We start from the raw sequence: 14457 nt of genomic DNA on the forward strand, positions 1-14457 counted from the left end.
TTCATTCCATGTTTACACTTAAAATATCCTTTAGTACTTACTTTGTTATTGCATAAATATATCTGTGATGATTATTTCACCTGTATCTGGCTGCAAGCCAGACATCAAATAACCATCACAAGATTGGGAGTAGTATTCCTATTTTACGGACACCTGCAGGATTGTTCTCCACAGCATATGGAGGTAGCCAGGAGCCTATGACAGGAAATATTTGTGATTGACTCTAAATGCATCCCATAGTACCAAAAGCTTTTGTTGCCTAAAGTTGCTCACTGACTCACAGCCAGATCAAGCTTAATTCAGTCACAAAGAGATGAATGCAGTTTTAAAATTCAAGAAGCCTCAAAGTGACACCTTGGTCTGTGCAGGGTGTTCTTTCATTTCTCCAAATTATGCATTTTTCTGAATGAGGAATACACGTGGGTATCTAAAGATACCAATACCTATCAAATGTAATTTTAAGCTCAAAATATTTTAACATCTTTTGGAATAAAGAGACTGTGTTTTGTCCAGCAGAGGGAGACCAGAGTTTTAGAGAAATGTAATACAAACATTAAGCATAACACAGAAACACATTCTTTCACTCAAATGTATCATACACAGATTTTAATTGATAAGACATAGTACCTTAATTGATAAGACATAGTACCCTATATTTAATTTATAAGACATAGTACCCTGTATTATATACACCATTAAATGTAGGCAACATATGAAGTAAATCAGACCTAAAACCATATCATAGTGCTCAATACTGATGTAGGATTTGTAGCCTTCATCCCACTTCAAGTCTGATACTATGGAAATAATAAAAAAAACCACAGCCAAGCAAAAATAAAATCAAATTCAATAATAAAATAAAATAAACTCAGTGTGTTTTGCATGAGAAAACACCTTCCACCAGTTTGCACGCAGAAAAAGGTCAATGGAAACCTGGAAGAAGCTCTCTGTAGAGACTGCCTGGTCTTTTTTTTGGAGTGGCTCTGTAAATCATGATTTCAGACAAGAAATCCAGTCCCTGGACCAGCCAGTTCTACCATCATCTCCCTGTTTCACAACCAGAGAAATTCATCACTCATTGCCTACTTCAAAAGCAGTTTTAAAGCTACACAGAGTGACTTTTGACCTCACTGCAGCTTATCTGGCACAGTGCATTGTTCAAAGGCTACTCAGATTCACAGCTGCAATAAAAAAGAGCCACTCAATAAGCAGTTCTTGGGTTTTCTTTGTCATATACACAGCTGATATGCTTTGGGGATTACTGCATTATCAGGATGGTTGCATAACTGAAAGAGTGGGGAATAACATTACAAACCAGTAAATGAACTGCCAGGTTGAGAAGAACAAGCAGAACCAGTACAGGCTTAACAGAGAGAGGAATATGGCAAATCCTCCCATGAGAGAACTTGAAAGTAAAAAGAAAAATATTGTATCTTACCCATATATTCTCTGCTTGTTGTGTTTTAATTATTTGTTCTGGTGTTGTCAGCCTTCAGAAGAAAAACCTGGTGTAAGAGCCAGAAAAAATCAAGTGGTTGACCAAAGACTAGAGGGATATTCCATAACATGATGTCTGCTCAGCAACAAAAGCTAAGAGAAAGGAGGAGGAAGAGAGGGCATTCCTAATTTACAGTGCTTGCCTTTCAGAGCAACCACTGTGTGTTCTGAAGTCCTGATTCCCAGGAAGTGCCGTACAACACCTGCTGATGGGAAGTAGAGAATAAAATCTTTTGATTTTCGCTTACATGACCTTTGCTTTTGATTTAGCAAACTGCATTATCTCAACACAGAAGCCATTTTTCCCTCTTATTTTCTTCCCCACTGTCCTGTTGAGTAGGGGAGTGATAGAGCAACTTGGTGGACACCTGGTATCCAGAAAAAATCAACTCACCACAGTCACTTTTGGCACCCAGCATGGGGCTCACGGTAACAGCAGTTTTGTATTAAGTGTCCTGTAGCTATAGCAGATAGTAAGTGGCAAGCTCCTGTGCAGGTCAGAGCTTGGTGGCTGCACTGATTCTCTCTCTATTTTGCAAATGTGTTAATACAAATAATGTCTCTGTGTTTTCCCCGGGAATTGCTGGCCTTGCTGTGCTGTATCTGCTTTGTGGAGAAGATGAAGGAATACATCTCTCTCTCCTATCTGGGATTGATGTGGATGGTTTATTAGTCAGGCTCACAAGGTCCCTGTTCACCCTCATTGAACTTTCATACTAATAATTAACACTGTTAGCATATTGTGGAGCTTGAGGAATCTGGTGTCATCCTGGGATCAGAGAAGAAAAATTTTGGTTGAGGCAAAACTCTGATGCGCCCTAAAGTAGTCAGTCAGTCCTTGCATGGCAGGGTGTGTGCAAGGATTTGGGCAGATTCTCTGGACAGATATCACCTCCCATAACCTGGGACTTTACACCTGAACAGACAAACGACCCTAGCAGACTGAGAATCAGCAATCTCTAGCACTGTACTGGAGCCTGACATGTGCCCATTGAGCCACAGGTCAGTACTGTCACAGGATTGTGACAGGCAGGGACACAAAATGTGTTGGAGAGCACCATGGTTGAGACAGGGATCCAACAACGACAGTAATTGTGGAAAAGTTGACAAGGAGAATAATGGATCTGTATTATCAATTAGAAAGGGGGCAAGGAAAGCACAAAGGGTTTTATCAAGAAGCTGGTTTTTCAACAAAGAAATTGGAGGAAAGAGTGAGAGAATTCAAAAAGAACGAGGAAGCAACGCAGTCTCTGGCCTCATCAGAACTTCGAGACATGCAGAAAGATTACAGCCACAGGCCAGGTCAGTGGATTTCTGTCTGGCTGCTTCAGTGCTTGAGTGCTTCAAGCTAGGGAATAGACAACCCTACAAGAGGGGATGTGACACTGCATCTGGTGGTCATCAACATAAACAAGCTAATCAGAGACACCAAGATCAGTTGCCTCAGTCTCTTGCCTCAGTCTCCAATGGCGACCTCTCTTCCCACACCTCTTGAGTCGATGGACAGCAGGATTGGAACTGAGGTAACAGAGTCCCTCCCACTGTAAGGAAAAATTAGGTTCATGACTATCTTAGGATCCTGAACACACAAAAGTCCATGGGACCCAAAGAGATACATCCCAGAATCCTAACAGAATTGGCTGATGCAGTTGACAAGCCACTCTCCATGGCAGTCAGGTGAAGTCCCAGGCGACTGGGAAAAGGACAAAATTGTACCTGTCTTTAAAAAGTGTAGAAAGGAGGATCCTGGGAACTACTGACCTGTCAGCCTCACCTCTGTGAAGCTTCCCCCCCAGAAGCTGTGCTCAGGCACATGGAGGACAGGGAGGTGCTTAGGGACAGCCAGTATTACTTCACCAAGGGCAAGCCCTGCCTGACCAACATGGTGGCCTTCTAAGACAGAGTGACCATATCAGTGGAAAAGAGAAAGGTTACAGACGTCATTTATCCAGACTTATGTAAAGCCTTTGACACAGTCCCCCCAAAATCCTTGTCTCTAAATTGGAGCGAGTTGGATTTTATGGGTGAACTGTTAGATGGATAAGAAAGTGCTTGGACAGTAGCATCCAGAGGATAGTGGTCAATGGCTCGGAGTCCTGATGGATAGCTGGAGAGTAGCCCTGGGGAGAAGGACTTGGGGGTGCTGATGGATGAGAGCCTGGACATGACACAGCAATGTGCACCTGCAGCCCAGAAAGCCAAACGTGTCCTGGGCTGCATCCAATGGAGGCTGGGAAGCGCGTTCAGGGAGATGACTCTGCCCCTCTACTCTGCACTGGTGAGACCCCACCAGGAGTGCTGCATCCACCTCTGGGGTCCTCAGCACAGGAAGGACATCAACCTGATGGAGCGAGTCCAGAGGATGCCACCAAGACAATTAGAGGGATGGAGCACCTCTCCTATAAGGAAAGGCTGAGGGAATTGGAATTGCTCTGCCTGGAGAAGAGAAGGGTTCAGGGTGACCTAATTGTGGCCCTGCAGTACCTTGAAAGGAGTCTACAAGAAAGATGGAGAGAGACTTTTGACGACGGCATGTAGCAACATGACAAGGGGGAATGACTTCAAACTGTACGAGAGTAGGTTTAGATTAGTTGTTAGGAAGAAATTCTTTACTGTGAGGGTAGTGAGACAGTGGAACAGGTTGCCCAGAGAAACTGGGGATGCCCCATTCACAAGATGGATTTCATTCTCCCCATAGCACCCTCATAGTGCTAGTAAGTATAAGTGCAGTAGGCTTACATACAGCAACCACCTGTGGGCTGAAGCCCTGCTTCCTGGGAGGTGGCTGGATCACCTGCTGATGGGAAGTAGAGAATAACATTTTTGGGATGAGGAAAAACTCTGATGCGCCCTAAAGTAGTCAGTCCTTGCACGGCAGGGTGTGTGCAAGGATTTGGGCAGATTCCCTGGACAGATACCACCTCCCATAACCTGGGACTTTACACCTGAACAGACAAATGACCCTAGCAGACTGAGAATAAGCAATCTCTAGCACTGTACTGGAGCCTGACTTGTGCCCATTGAGCCACAGTTCAGTGCAGAGTTTCTCTGCACACACGGGATCTTTGCAATTTAGATTATATATTAGTAAGAAAATGAATTATCCCAAGACTGTTGACAATGACAGAGACAAATTAAAATAATCTTGCTGGAGCTATTGACTGACATTTTTTGTTGTTGCCAGTAAAGAATCTGAGAGATTCTAGATGAGAATTCCAAGTGTTTTTCTTTCACAGGATTAGAAAGGATTCATAAACCTTGCCACAAAAACTGCTCAGCCGTTGGCTGCTGCTGCACTTCCTCCTTTACTCTCCTCACACAGATAGGAAGAATGGAATCTCCACCCACACAAGTTTTCAGCCTACTTATGCCTGAAGATTTACATTCCTGTGTAGTTATCAATACAGCCAAGGACTGAAGACATTTAAGCAGGAAAAATTCTCTGGCAAGTTTCTTTTTCCTACTTTTTTAAAATTTCTCGAGTGACTGCTCAGCCACCAATCCAACATCTCATTCCTCTCAACTGAATCTGTATAAAATTGCTGTGAGTAAACAAGAAAACTAAAGAAAATATTCTAGCAATGTTTGCTGTCGGGATCGAAATGTCTTTTTTTCTGGCTGATATTTTTAATTGGGATTATTTCTGTAGCCTTCCATTAAGCAGATCTTTCCTCTAACCAGACTCTGGAGCTCTGAAAGTTATGCCTAAGAGGTCTCCTTGGGAGAAATCCAGAAATCAATAACTAGTTATTGTAAAACAGATTGATTTACATAATTGAAGTCTAACAACCTTTAGTTAATTATCAATCTAGTTCAGGTTATTTATGTGCAACATATTTCAAAATACAGCAAAGAGTTCCGCAAGTGAAAAGATCCAGGAACCAAACTCAGAAAAGGTCTGCAAATATTTTTGTGAGTATAAGGCACAAAGGGTGGTAGCAGGCATTTCTGTTTACTTTCTTCACAGAGGAAGGGTTGGGTCCTGTATGATGATTTCATTGCCAGCTATTATTCTCTGCCTTCTTTTGAATCACACCTCTGAATACTTTTTCTTGCCTTTAGAAGGCCTCATACCAACCATCAGAATTTTACATAAATGTGTTTGATATGAGAATAATGACTTTTTTCTCCTTTTTTACCTGAGTAAACAGAGTGATTTTTAGAGACACAGAGAACTACTACTAGCAATACACCAAGCATTTCTGAAAATGAGATCCAGGAGTCTATATATGGATCCAGATAGGCCAAATCATGGCCAAAGAAATCAGAGGACATGGAATTTAGTCAATAAGAGAGACGTCAAGATGAGGAAATTCAGATTTTTTTTTTGGAGCAGCCATATTAATTCTAAGCCTTTCTTCATGCAGTGCTCATTGGCCATGGATAAAATGAAAGATTTGAGTCTGAAAGAGACAGTGATTCGACCTGAATTATTTGAAGTGGAAGGTGTTCCACTCACACAGCCAATTGGCAGCACGTGGGACCAAGTGTGGAAGTTCAAAGCCAGACCTGACGATGTGCTCATCGCAACCTATGCAAAAGCAGGTTGGTGTGGGTAGGAAACAGAATAGAAAAGTTTGGCATAGTGGTTATTGTTGGCATTGAAATCTATGTTTTTCTATTGTGATTGACATTTGTTTAACTCCAAACTAGACATATTTTAAAGACATGAAGCTGTGTCAGCTGTGACTAGTAACTTCTGACTTCTTTGGCAGATGCAACAACCATCTGTTACTACTGAAGTGCAAATGGCCAAAGTCTAATGACCTATAATTGTTTCCCTTAACTGAGATTATATGCATTTATATTAATGGTGTCAATAGAAGTTTTCCACCAATATGCAGCGATTTAACAATGCCTAGAAAGAACTGATCATTACTAAGAAATAATAGAAACTGACTGTATGACTATGGAATATATCATGTATTTGGGGAATGATTTGTTGTGTAAGCTTGTAGTGATTTCTGAAAATTGATTAATTCTTTAAAATAACCAAATTAATTTAGTAATTTTGGCCAATAAAAAAAAATTACCATTAATATTAGCTATCTGGTATTTTTCTCAGTGACTGGACAATATTTCTCCTCATCAGACCATTTATACTTACTACACAAGAAAACAGCAAATAACAAGCATCAATATTAATTCTGTATGAATAAAAACATGTACCGTTTTGGAGATTCAGGAACAGATATGGGAGAATTTGATCATCATAAAAAAATAATTACTTGAATTAGCAACAATTTTTAAGGGCTTTCTTTTTTGTCAGTAGGGGGAAAAAAAATGTTTTTAACAAAAAACCCCACCATAAGTTTTGTAAAACTTGAAAGCTTTTGATTTGCTCTCTGTATACTGAAGGCAAAACCACATTATTTTATCCAGCTGGGATTAAAACCTTCTAGCCACTTGTCCTAGAGTGAATGTATGATACTGTATTCCCTACCAACTGCCCTGTGCCAGACATGAATCCTGTGCCTTTCTGTGTCTTTAAGATGGGTCCGAGAGAAAGAAAAAAACCCTGAAAATAATTAAAGTTAGGATTCCATTTGACATTATGTCATGCCTGTCTGAGATGAACAACACAAGCATCTTAAGAAGGGCTGAATCTCCTGCCCAAATTGCTTTCCAATTTATCCCTTAGCCTGTTCTCTAGCTGACCTGCCACAGTACCTCAGAGCAGGTGCAGTTAACACAGTGTTGACAGCCATAAAAGGAAAGAAACACACAAGATACACTATGCTGTAACTCTTATAAAATGTTGAAGCCGCTCGGGCAGATGAAATGTTGTTCAGACTTTCATAAACATGTTTCAAATGGAAACTTTGCAAATACTGCCACTTTTTTTATATTTTCAAGCTGTATGAAATTTTTACTCACTTGAAGTTCAGGTATTGCATTTTTTTGCTCAAATTCAGTATGAAAACAAAATTGAAATACATGACTTTTTGTGAGGGATAAAAGAAGGGAGTTTTATTCCTCTCTGCAAACAATAGTGAGCTTATCCTAGTGTTTTTTTCAGTACTGGTGTGGGGGCTATTTCTTTAAGCAAGAAGAAGTCTGTCTAAAATGGAATTCCTTAAATTGTGCTTTGGGAATTACCTTTGTATGCTTAATTAGGCATTTTGCCTCTATTACACTCTCTTTCCATTTTGTCTATTATTTTCTATGCTATTCTTTCCCCCATTAGCACAGAGTCCATCCTTCTGGCTTTCAGTTCCATGGAAGAAGAAACACTTGACTATCCTGGAGGGAAACCTCTAAACATTTGACATTTTCAGGTACCACGTGGACACAGGAGATAGTGGATATGGTTCAACAAAATGGAGACACTGAGAAGTGTAAACGTGAGACTACTTACAAACGCCAGCCTTTCCTTGAGTGGTTTATCCCAGAGCCTCCATCTCTACGTTACTCAGGTGACTATTATTTCTTTTTTAGACAAAATGAAACAAAAAAAGCACTTAGTGCTGATGCCACAAATTTCCTGGGAAAGGTCCTACTTGCTCTGTTCTTGAACTAAGCACCATTTTGGCTACTAAGGACCAGTTCAGTTGCTTTAACATAAACAACTAGTGCTACTCAAAGTGCTGCAAGGCTGGCAGATGTGATAGCTTCAGGTGCTACTGAAGACCATTATGTTTTGGAGTGGTATCTGAAGCTGTGTTTGATACTCCACAGTACCTAAACCAGCAGCAGATACCTATAAAATGGCAACATGGGGGCAATTGAATGCCATTCTGTGATTACAGCCTGTATGGAAGAGAAAACTATGTCATGGACGTATTTCCAAAAGGTTGATTAAAGCAGCCAGGACGGGGTCTGTGGCTCAGACCCAGGAAACAGACAGCTCCAGAGAGAGCGTCCTGCAAGGAACAGTCCCTCAGAGGTCTGCGGCGATCCCTTGGCCGCCGGGGTGCCTTCACAGGGGGTGCCTGTCTCAGCAGGCTGTCAGCTCTTCAATGATTCAGCAGGAGCGATTTCAGCTCTTGTCCTGCGAGGCAAACCCCAGGCCAGACCAGGAGGAGAGAGACGAGAGACCCATACAGCAGTTCCGCATGGGGCAGCTTTATCAGTCCACACCCTGCGAAGGAGAGGGTAGGGACAAGCTCTCTGATCCCACAGGGGCAGAGGGCTATATCTTATAGGGATACAGGGGTGGGTGTGAGAGGGTAAAAGCCAATGGGTTACAAAGGATCTGCATAGGTCTCCAAGAGGATCATGGGTCTGTGTCCTCTCTCGCTATAGGTGTAGGGTGGCTGCCTTTTCCAGCGGGATTCTGCTGGGAGGTTGTGCAATCTCCCTATCTCAGCAGGCGTCCCCTCCAGGGCAGAGGATGGGCATACCGTACAATGGATAATGTTTTCAGTGGTTTTGCTACTGTTTCAAGTAACCGCTGCTCAGTTCTAGGGTCTAGTCATCTAAACAAGCTGTGGGACATTCAGGCAACCAGCAGGCTTCACTGGTTTGCAGTTTCTTACAAAAGTCTCCCCCAGCAAGGCCTCCATTTCCACACAAATCTTTAAGTCAGACTCTCAGGTTTGAAACTGAAAAGCTTGACTAGCTCTGCAGAAGTGCTACTTTTGGTCTTATAAGCTAGAATGTGTTGACACGGAGAGAGACAAAAAAATGATAGATGACAGAGGATGATAGATGATGACCGAAAAAAATTATGGAGGTCATGACAGATGTTTAAAAAGGAGAAGGGAGGAGATAGCACATCTCCAAATATCACCAGATATTCCCAAGTAGTCCCATATACCCATAGCTACTGAAAATCCACTGTCATTCTCTTAGTTTCTCTTTATGTGCTATTCACAAAGTCTAGTCAGCCGGTCATATTCTTGTATCCTAGAAAGAAACAAAAATTTCTTACCTGTAAGGTGGAAGGAGATCACTAAATACTGCAAAGGACAAACTTTGGTTGGATAAATATAAATCAGTATTCATCACTATCCGTTGGAGAGCAGGAGTTAGGTATGGGCCCAAGAAAGCACGAAGATATAAATCAGTGTTTCCCCTTTTCTACTTGAATACATACATAAAACTTTCTCTAGAAACACTGAAGATGCTTATGTAATGTTGTATATGTTACACTGCTATGTAAGTGGATATGAATGATCAATGCAAGGTGAACTGCTGAAAAGTCAGTCACAATCACATGTATAAGCACAGGAAAGAAGTGCTAGTGCAATTTAGAGAACAACTCACATCTTATAATTAACATCCCACAGGTCTGGAGTTAGCTGAAGCCATGCCATCTCCACGAACAATAAAAACTCATCTGCCTGTGCAGCTGCTGCCTCCATCCTTCTGGGAACAAAACTGTAAGGTAAGGCTGAAGAGGCATACTCTACTTCAAGGGCAAAGAAAGTGACATAAACCAGGGCAGAATATGTTTTCCAGAATCTCTGTGAAAACAAAAGGTCTCCAAAAATATTTTCCCTTTAATGTGCAAAGTCCATGCAAATCTAAAGTCATGACTAAGTTACCTGAGCTGGATTTTAGAAAATGGCAGCTTCAAAGCAAAATCTCTTAAACCTCTACCAGCAGGCTCCAAGAGAAAACTCCAGGAGATGCTCAATATCTATATAAGTATGTGCAAGTTAATTTCTCTCTCTCTCTTTTCATATCAATAAAGATAATCTATGTGGCAAGAAATGCAAAAGACAACCTGGTGTCATACTACCATTTCCACAGAATGAATAAAGGATTGCCTGATCCAGGAACCTGGGAGGAGTTTGTGGAGAAATTCATGACTGGAAAAGGTGATTAACTGCAATCAGTTGTATAAGAGATTTTGATCATTTTAAGAATGCATGGCATTGATTTATTAATTTCAGTTATGGTTTGAAATCCAGTTCTGACACTGTGGAAGGATATATGCTGAAGGTGTTTCAGTCACAATTTTTCTTCATTCACAGGTTTTTATTATTGCCCAAAGGATTAAATCTACCTTTATGCTCCCATTTTGAGAAAAAAAACCAACTACTCTTTATTCTGTTATCATTCAGAAAAATGTACGGCAATTTTCAGTCTTAATCTCTTGTCTCTGAGATTAAAAGAAGCCAGTTGAAAAGGAACAATGGTTTAATTGGTTTTACTCTAGACTGATAAAATTAGAAATTTTAAAAAGAAATTGAGGGTTAATTTTGCTAGAAATGTGCAGTGTGAATTTGAGATAAGGGAGTCTTTGTACCTAAATTAATGTATCTAAAAATCAGGCATCTGAACAAAGACAGTTATCTAACTAAGGGCAGGCAACCCCAGAAGCTGATTCATCTGTTTCTAAAAGAGGTGCTGATATCACAGGATATCCAAGCAACAAAACCTGGTCAAGTGTGTGTCAGTTTACAGTTTGGGTCATTAAAGCTTCCTTTGGTCATTAATATTTTTACCACCATGTAGGCCTAGAAATACCAGTGGCTGGGCCAGGGCCAGCATAAGAATCTCACGTCCAAAGGAGGCCTTATGTCTTGTGTTTGACCAGATCAGCTTGGGAGCCATCCGTCCCAGTGCAGACATCTAGAACATATCTACTTCTGTCTTAGCTAATCATTTTGACACTTGCTGGAGAGAAGCAGGCACTTCTGACAGCATAGCAAATATTTAAACCAGGTAGAATCATAGAATAACACAATGGAATTTTGTTGTCTGTATGGTTCTAACCCCTGCCCTGCTCAAAGCAGGGACAATTAAGACAAGCCTTGTCCAGGTGATCAAATGAATACTGGAAATGTGTGTTTCCATTGACCATAATGCATTTGCATTTGTTGCCCTCTAAAACTACACATGAATCCTGCTCTGAGCATCCATACACCTGAGTGATTAATAGCAAAAATGCTGTAATAAGCACAGTGCACAGCAGTGCTTATCACAGCCATAGTGATTCAAAACCAGCTTGGAAATTCACAGGTACTGGTTAAGAGGGAAACATGAGTGCTACGTGTTAAAGACAGTTGGGGCATTTATAGCTGCTGCTGCTATTACTTCTTTTTCAGTCCTCTGGGGTTCCTGGTATGACCACGTAAAAGGATGGTGGAAGGCAAAAGATAAGCACCGTATTCTCTATCTCTTCTATGAAGATATGAAGGAGGTAAAAGGCAGAACATATGTTTATAGAGCTCTGAAGTATGTAAGTCTAGTAGATACTACTACAAGCAACAGTTTTGTATTACCTGATCTTCTTATCAGACCTGATCTTCTCTGTTTGAGAACTGCAGCTCTAACACTATGTTTGATTTCTTTGCCTTTCCTAGCTCTCCATCTTATCCCATTGTAATTGTCTCTGCAGAATCCAAAGCAAGAAATTCAGAAGATTGCCAAATTCCTTGAGAAGGATCTGAGCCAGGAGGTTCTAAACAAAATAGTCCATAGCACCTCATTTGAGGTAATGAAGAACAATCCCATGGCAAACTACACTAAAGACTTTCAAGGAATAATGGATCACTCCATTTCCCCATTCATGAGAAAAGGTACTGAGGTCTGTTAGTGACATCAACTCTGGTTGTCATTCTGTTTTGAAATAAGCATTGAAGTGAAAGTATCTGATAAGTTATGGATAATGAGCTTCAGGAAATACTGGGAAATTAATCTTTTCTCTTTTTTTGCTTTTCTGTTTCTTAGGGACTGTTGCAGACTGGAAGAATCATTTCACTGTGGCTCAGAATGAGAAATTTGATGAAGATTATAAGAAGAAAATGTCTGATACCTCTCTTGTTTTTCGCATGGAACTGTAATTACTTGCAATGGAACTTAATGATCTTCAGCCTTTTCCATGTCATATATTTTGCTTTTCCTTCACAAAATGTCAGTGTCCCTAAGAATCCAAGATCTCTCTTTCACACATCACTGATTTTTCATTACTGAGAGAGTGCCCAAATTATGCCAAAGTTTAGTAATTCCACTGAACACTTCTGAAATAATTCCACTGAACACTTCTCAGTCACCCCTACCACAGCAACTTTCAGCATTAATAAAAATATTTCAGACATGCTGTGAGTTTTGGTCTCTGTAAAGCTGCAGTTGATATTGCTGGCATTTTCAAATCAAACTCTTAACAGAAACTAGGAACCAACAGGAAAAAAGGTGTTAAAGGAGTGCAACAGGTCATAATCAATAAATAACAATAAACAAATTTAAAGGTGGTCAAGTATAAAGAGACCAACAGAAGTCCACAAAGTAGAATAAATTTAATTTGGTCTCATTTTAAGTTGGACATTATAAATGCTGTTGAGATGAAAGCAGTATTTCCAAGAATACTGAATACCCATTACTTCCTTTGGTAAAATTTGCTGAAGGGCTGAACAGAGGCATTTATCTACAGTCTAGCTGTGGACACAGTAGTCCTTATTGCATCTCACACTTGCCTCCTGAACTGGATATCACAGTGTTCTGCTAACATTTGGAAAATTCTGAAAGTTGGTGTGAACCAGGTGGGGAGACAGTGCTGCAACCTCTTCACTGTTGTAAAAGTGTTCATCAGATGCCTCACTCCATTGCCTTCTCCTTCATCTCACTCTTAATCAAATATATAAACATCTCATTGAGGGCTCTTAGTTGCAACAGGGCCTGGTAGGTACAGGAAAATAAAAACCAGTTCTGCTTCAGCATTAGTACCATAACTACAGCCATGCTTTGAGCTTGCACAAAATTAAGTAAAGTAATTCATAACCCATTTAATTATAGGCAACTGTTACCAATCCACTTTTGGATTTCAAGTGCCATCATTGAGCTTGGCACACAAAAAAGGCCATAAAGACTTCCTGCTTAACTGAGTTTTCACTCTGGATGTCAGAGGGAACAGAATGTAGATTACAGCAGCTAAAGGAAAATACCGTTTCAGTCTCATTTAGTCTCATTTAATCTAGCTTAGTCTAGTTTAATACAAAAAAATGTTTGCTGGGGATATTTTCTCTTTGGCTCATGGAGAGTTAAAAGTGAGCTAAAAATCTGTAGCAATATGAGCAGCTGTCAAATGCAAAGTTCAATTCAGGCTACCTATTTAATTCACATATCTAAAATGAATACAGTCATAAAGGGCAGCATATATCTAAAGTGAATGCAATCATAAAGGGCAGGAATACCTTGCATCAATTTGAAAACAAACAAAAAGCTGCCTGTTAAATGTATGAGTTACATTGTCCTGGCCCATTGAGTTTTCCCCAAAAATGCAGGAATCACTGAAACTGGAAACACATATTTATTACATTAGTGCAACTTTTTTTTTTTTAAGACTTCAGGCCAACAGATTCCTGTCCACAAACAAAGGATGACTCAGTAAAATGACTACCTGATAAAAAATTATCTGTCACAGGCACGGCTGTTCATCACAGTAAGGCTAAATACCAGCTTGAGGAGCTTTTCGCTACTTGTTTGGTTTTTGTTTATGATTAACTTGATTTACTGTCTCACTACTGCAAGTATAAGGAATAGGTGCTGCCTGCTCTCTCAGATATTCCATTCTCTTGCATTGCTCTATGAAACCACGAGTCAGCACAGCTTGTCAATCTAATCCTCATTCAGTGCCACAAGAGGTATCACTAAATGGAAAACATGCTTAACTCAGTAGCTTGGTGACATTTTATGAGCAAGGCTGTACAAAAGGTCACACAAATGACCTGTTTACTTCTCCCTTGAAATCTCTGAACTATCAGAAAAGCAAAATGCTGACAGTGGCTGAAGCCTGATTTGAAAAGGGAGTTGCATAGCAACTGCAAGGATAGAGGAACCATATAATAAGGGACTTGTATCCCATTGAAAAGCCACCTTTGCTCTCACTTCCTTAGGTAACTTTTCACCCAGCTGCAACTAAGCTGCTACAAACAACAGATAAAAAGGACCACAGGTCAGACTGCAATCACAGAAAAAAAAAGGGGAGAAACAAACACTTGATGTGTGGCTACATAAAAACTGGCTTCTCTTATGCTATTGATATTATCCTTCGATATATTCAAAGACAAA

General features: G+C 40.4%; 1 protein-coding gene and 1 long non-coding RNA gene across 5 annotated transcripts in view; one reads left to right on the forward strand and one right to left on the reverse strand.

The window, feature by feature from the left end:
* Positions 1-14457, reverse strand: part of LOC116440111 — a 55593-nt gene that overhangs the window by 39973 nt on the left and 1163 nt on the right. The window lies entirely within an intron of this gene.
* SULT1C4 (sulfotransferase family 1C member 4) lies at positions 4873-12490 on the forward strand. Of its 4 annotated transcripts, none has more exons than XM_032100443.1 (8): positions 4873-4942; positions 5865-6042; positions 7776-7913; positions 9729-9826; positions 10136-10262; positions 11496-11590; positions 11789-11969; positions 12121-12490. In XM_032100443.1, exons 2-8 carry the CDS (start codon positions 5877-5879, stop codon positions 12231-12233), a joined length of 918 nt encoding a protein of 305 aa, XP_031956334.1. In that variant the 5' UTR covers positions 4873-4942; positions 5865-5876; the 3' UTR covers positions 12234-12490. The 4 variants fall into 4 exon arrangements, with proteins under 4 accessions (XP_031956334.1, XP_031956333.1, XP_031956332.1 ...); XM_032100442.1 differs by lacking the exon at positions 4873-4942 and adding an exon at positions 4949-5041; XM_032100441.1 differs by lacking the exon at positions 4873-4942 and adding an exon at positions 5343-5409.

Source organism: Corvus moneduloides, chromosome 2, assembly GCF_009650955.1.
Source record: "Corvus moneduloides isolate bCorMon1 chromosome 2, bCorMon1.pri, whole genome shotgun sequence".
Taxonomy (NCBI): Eukaryota; Metazoa; Chordata; class Aves; order Passeriformes; family Corvidae; genus Corvus; species Corvus moneduloides.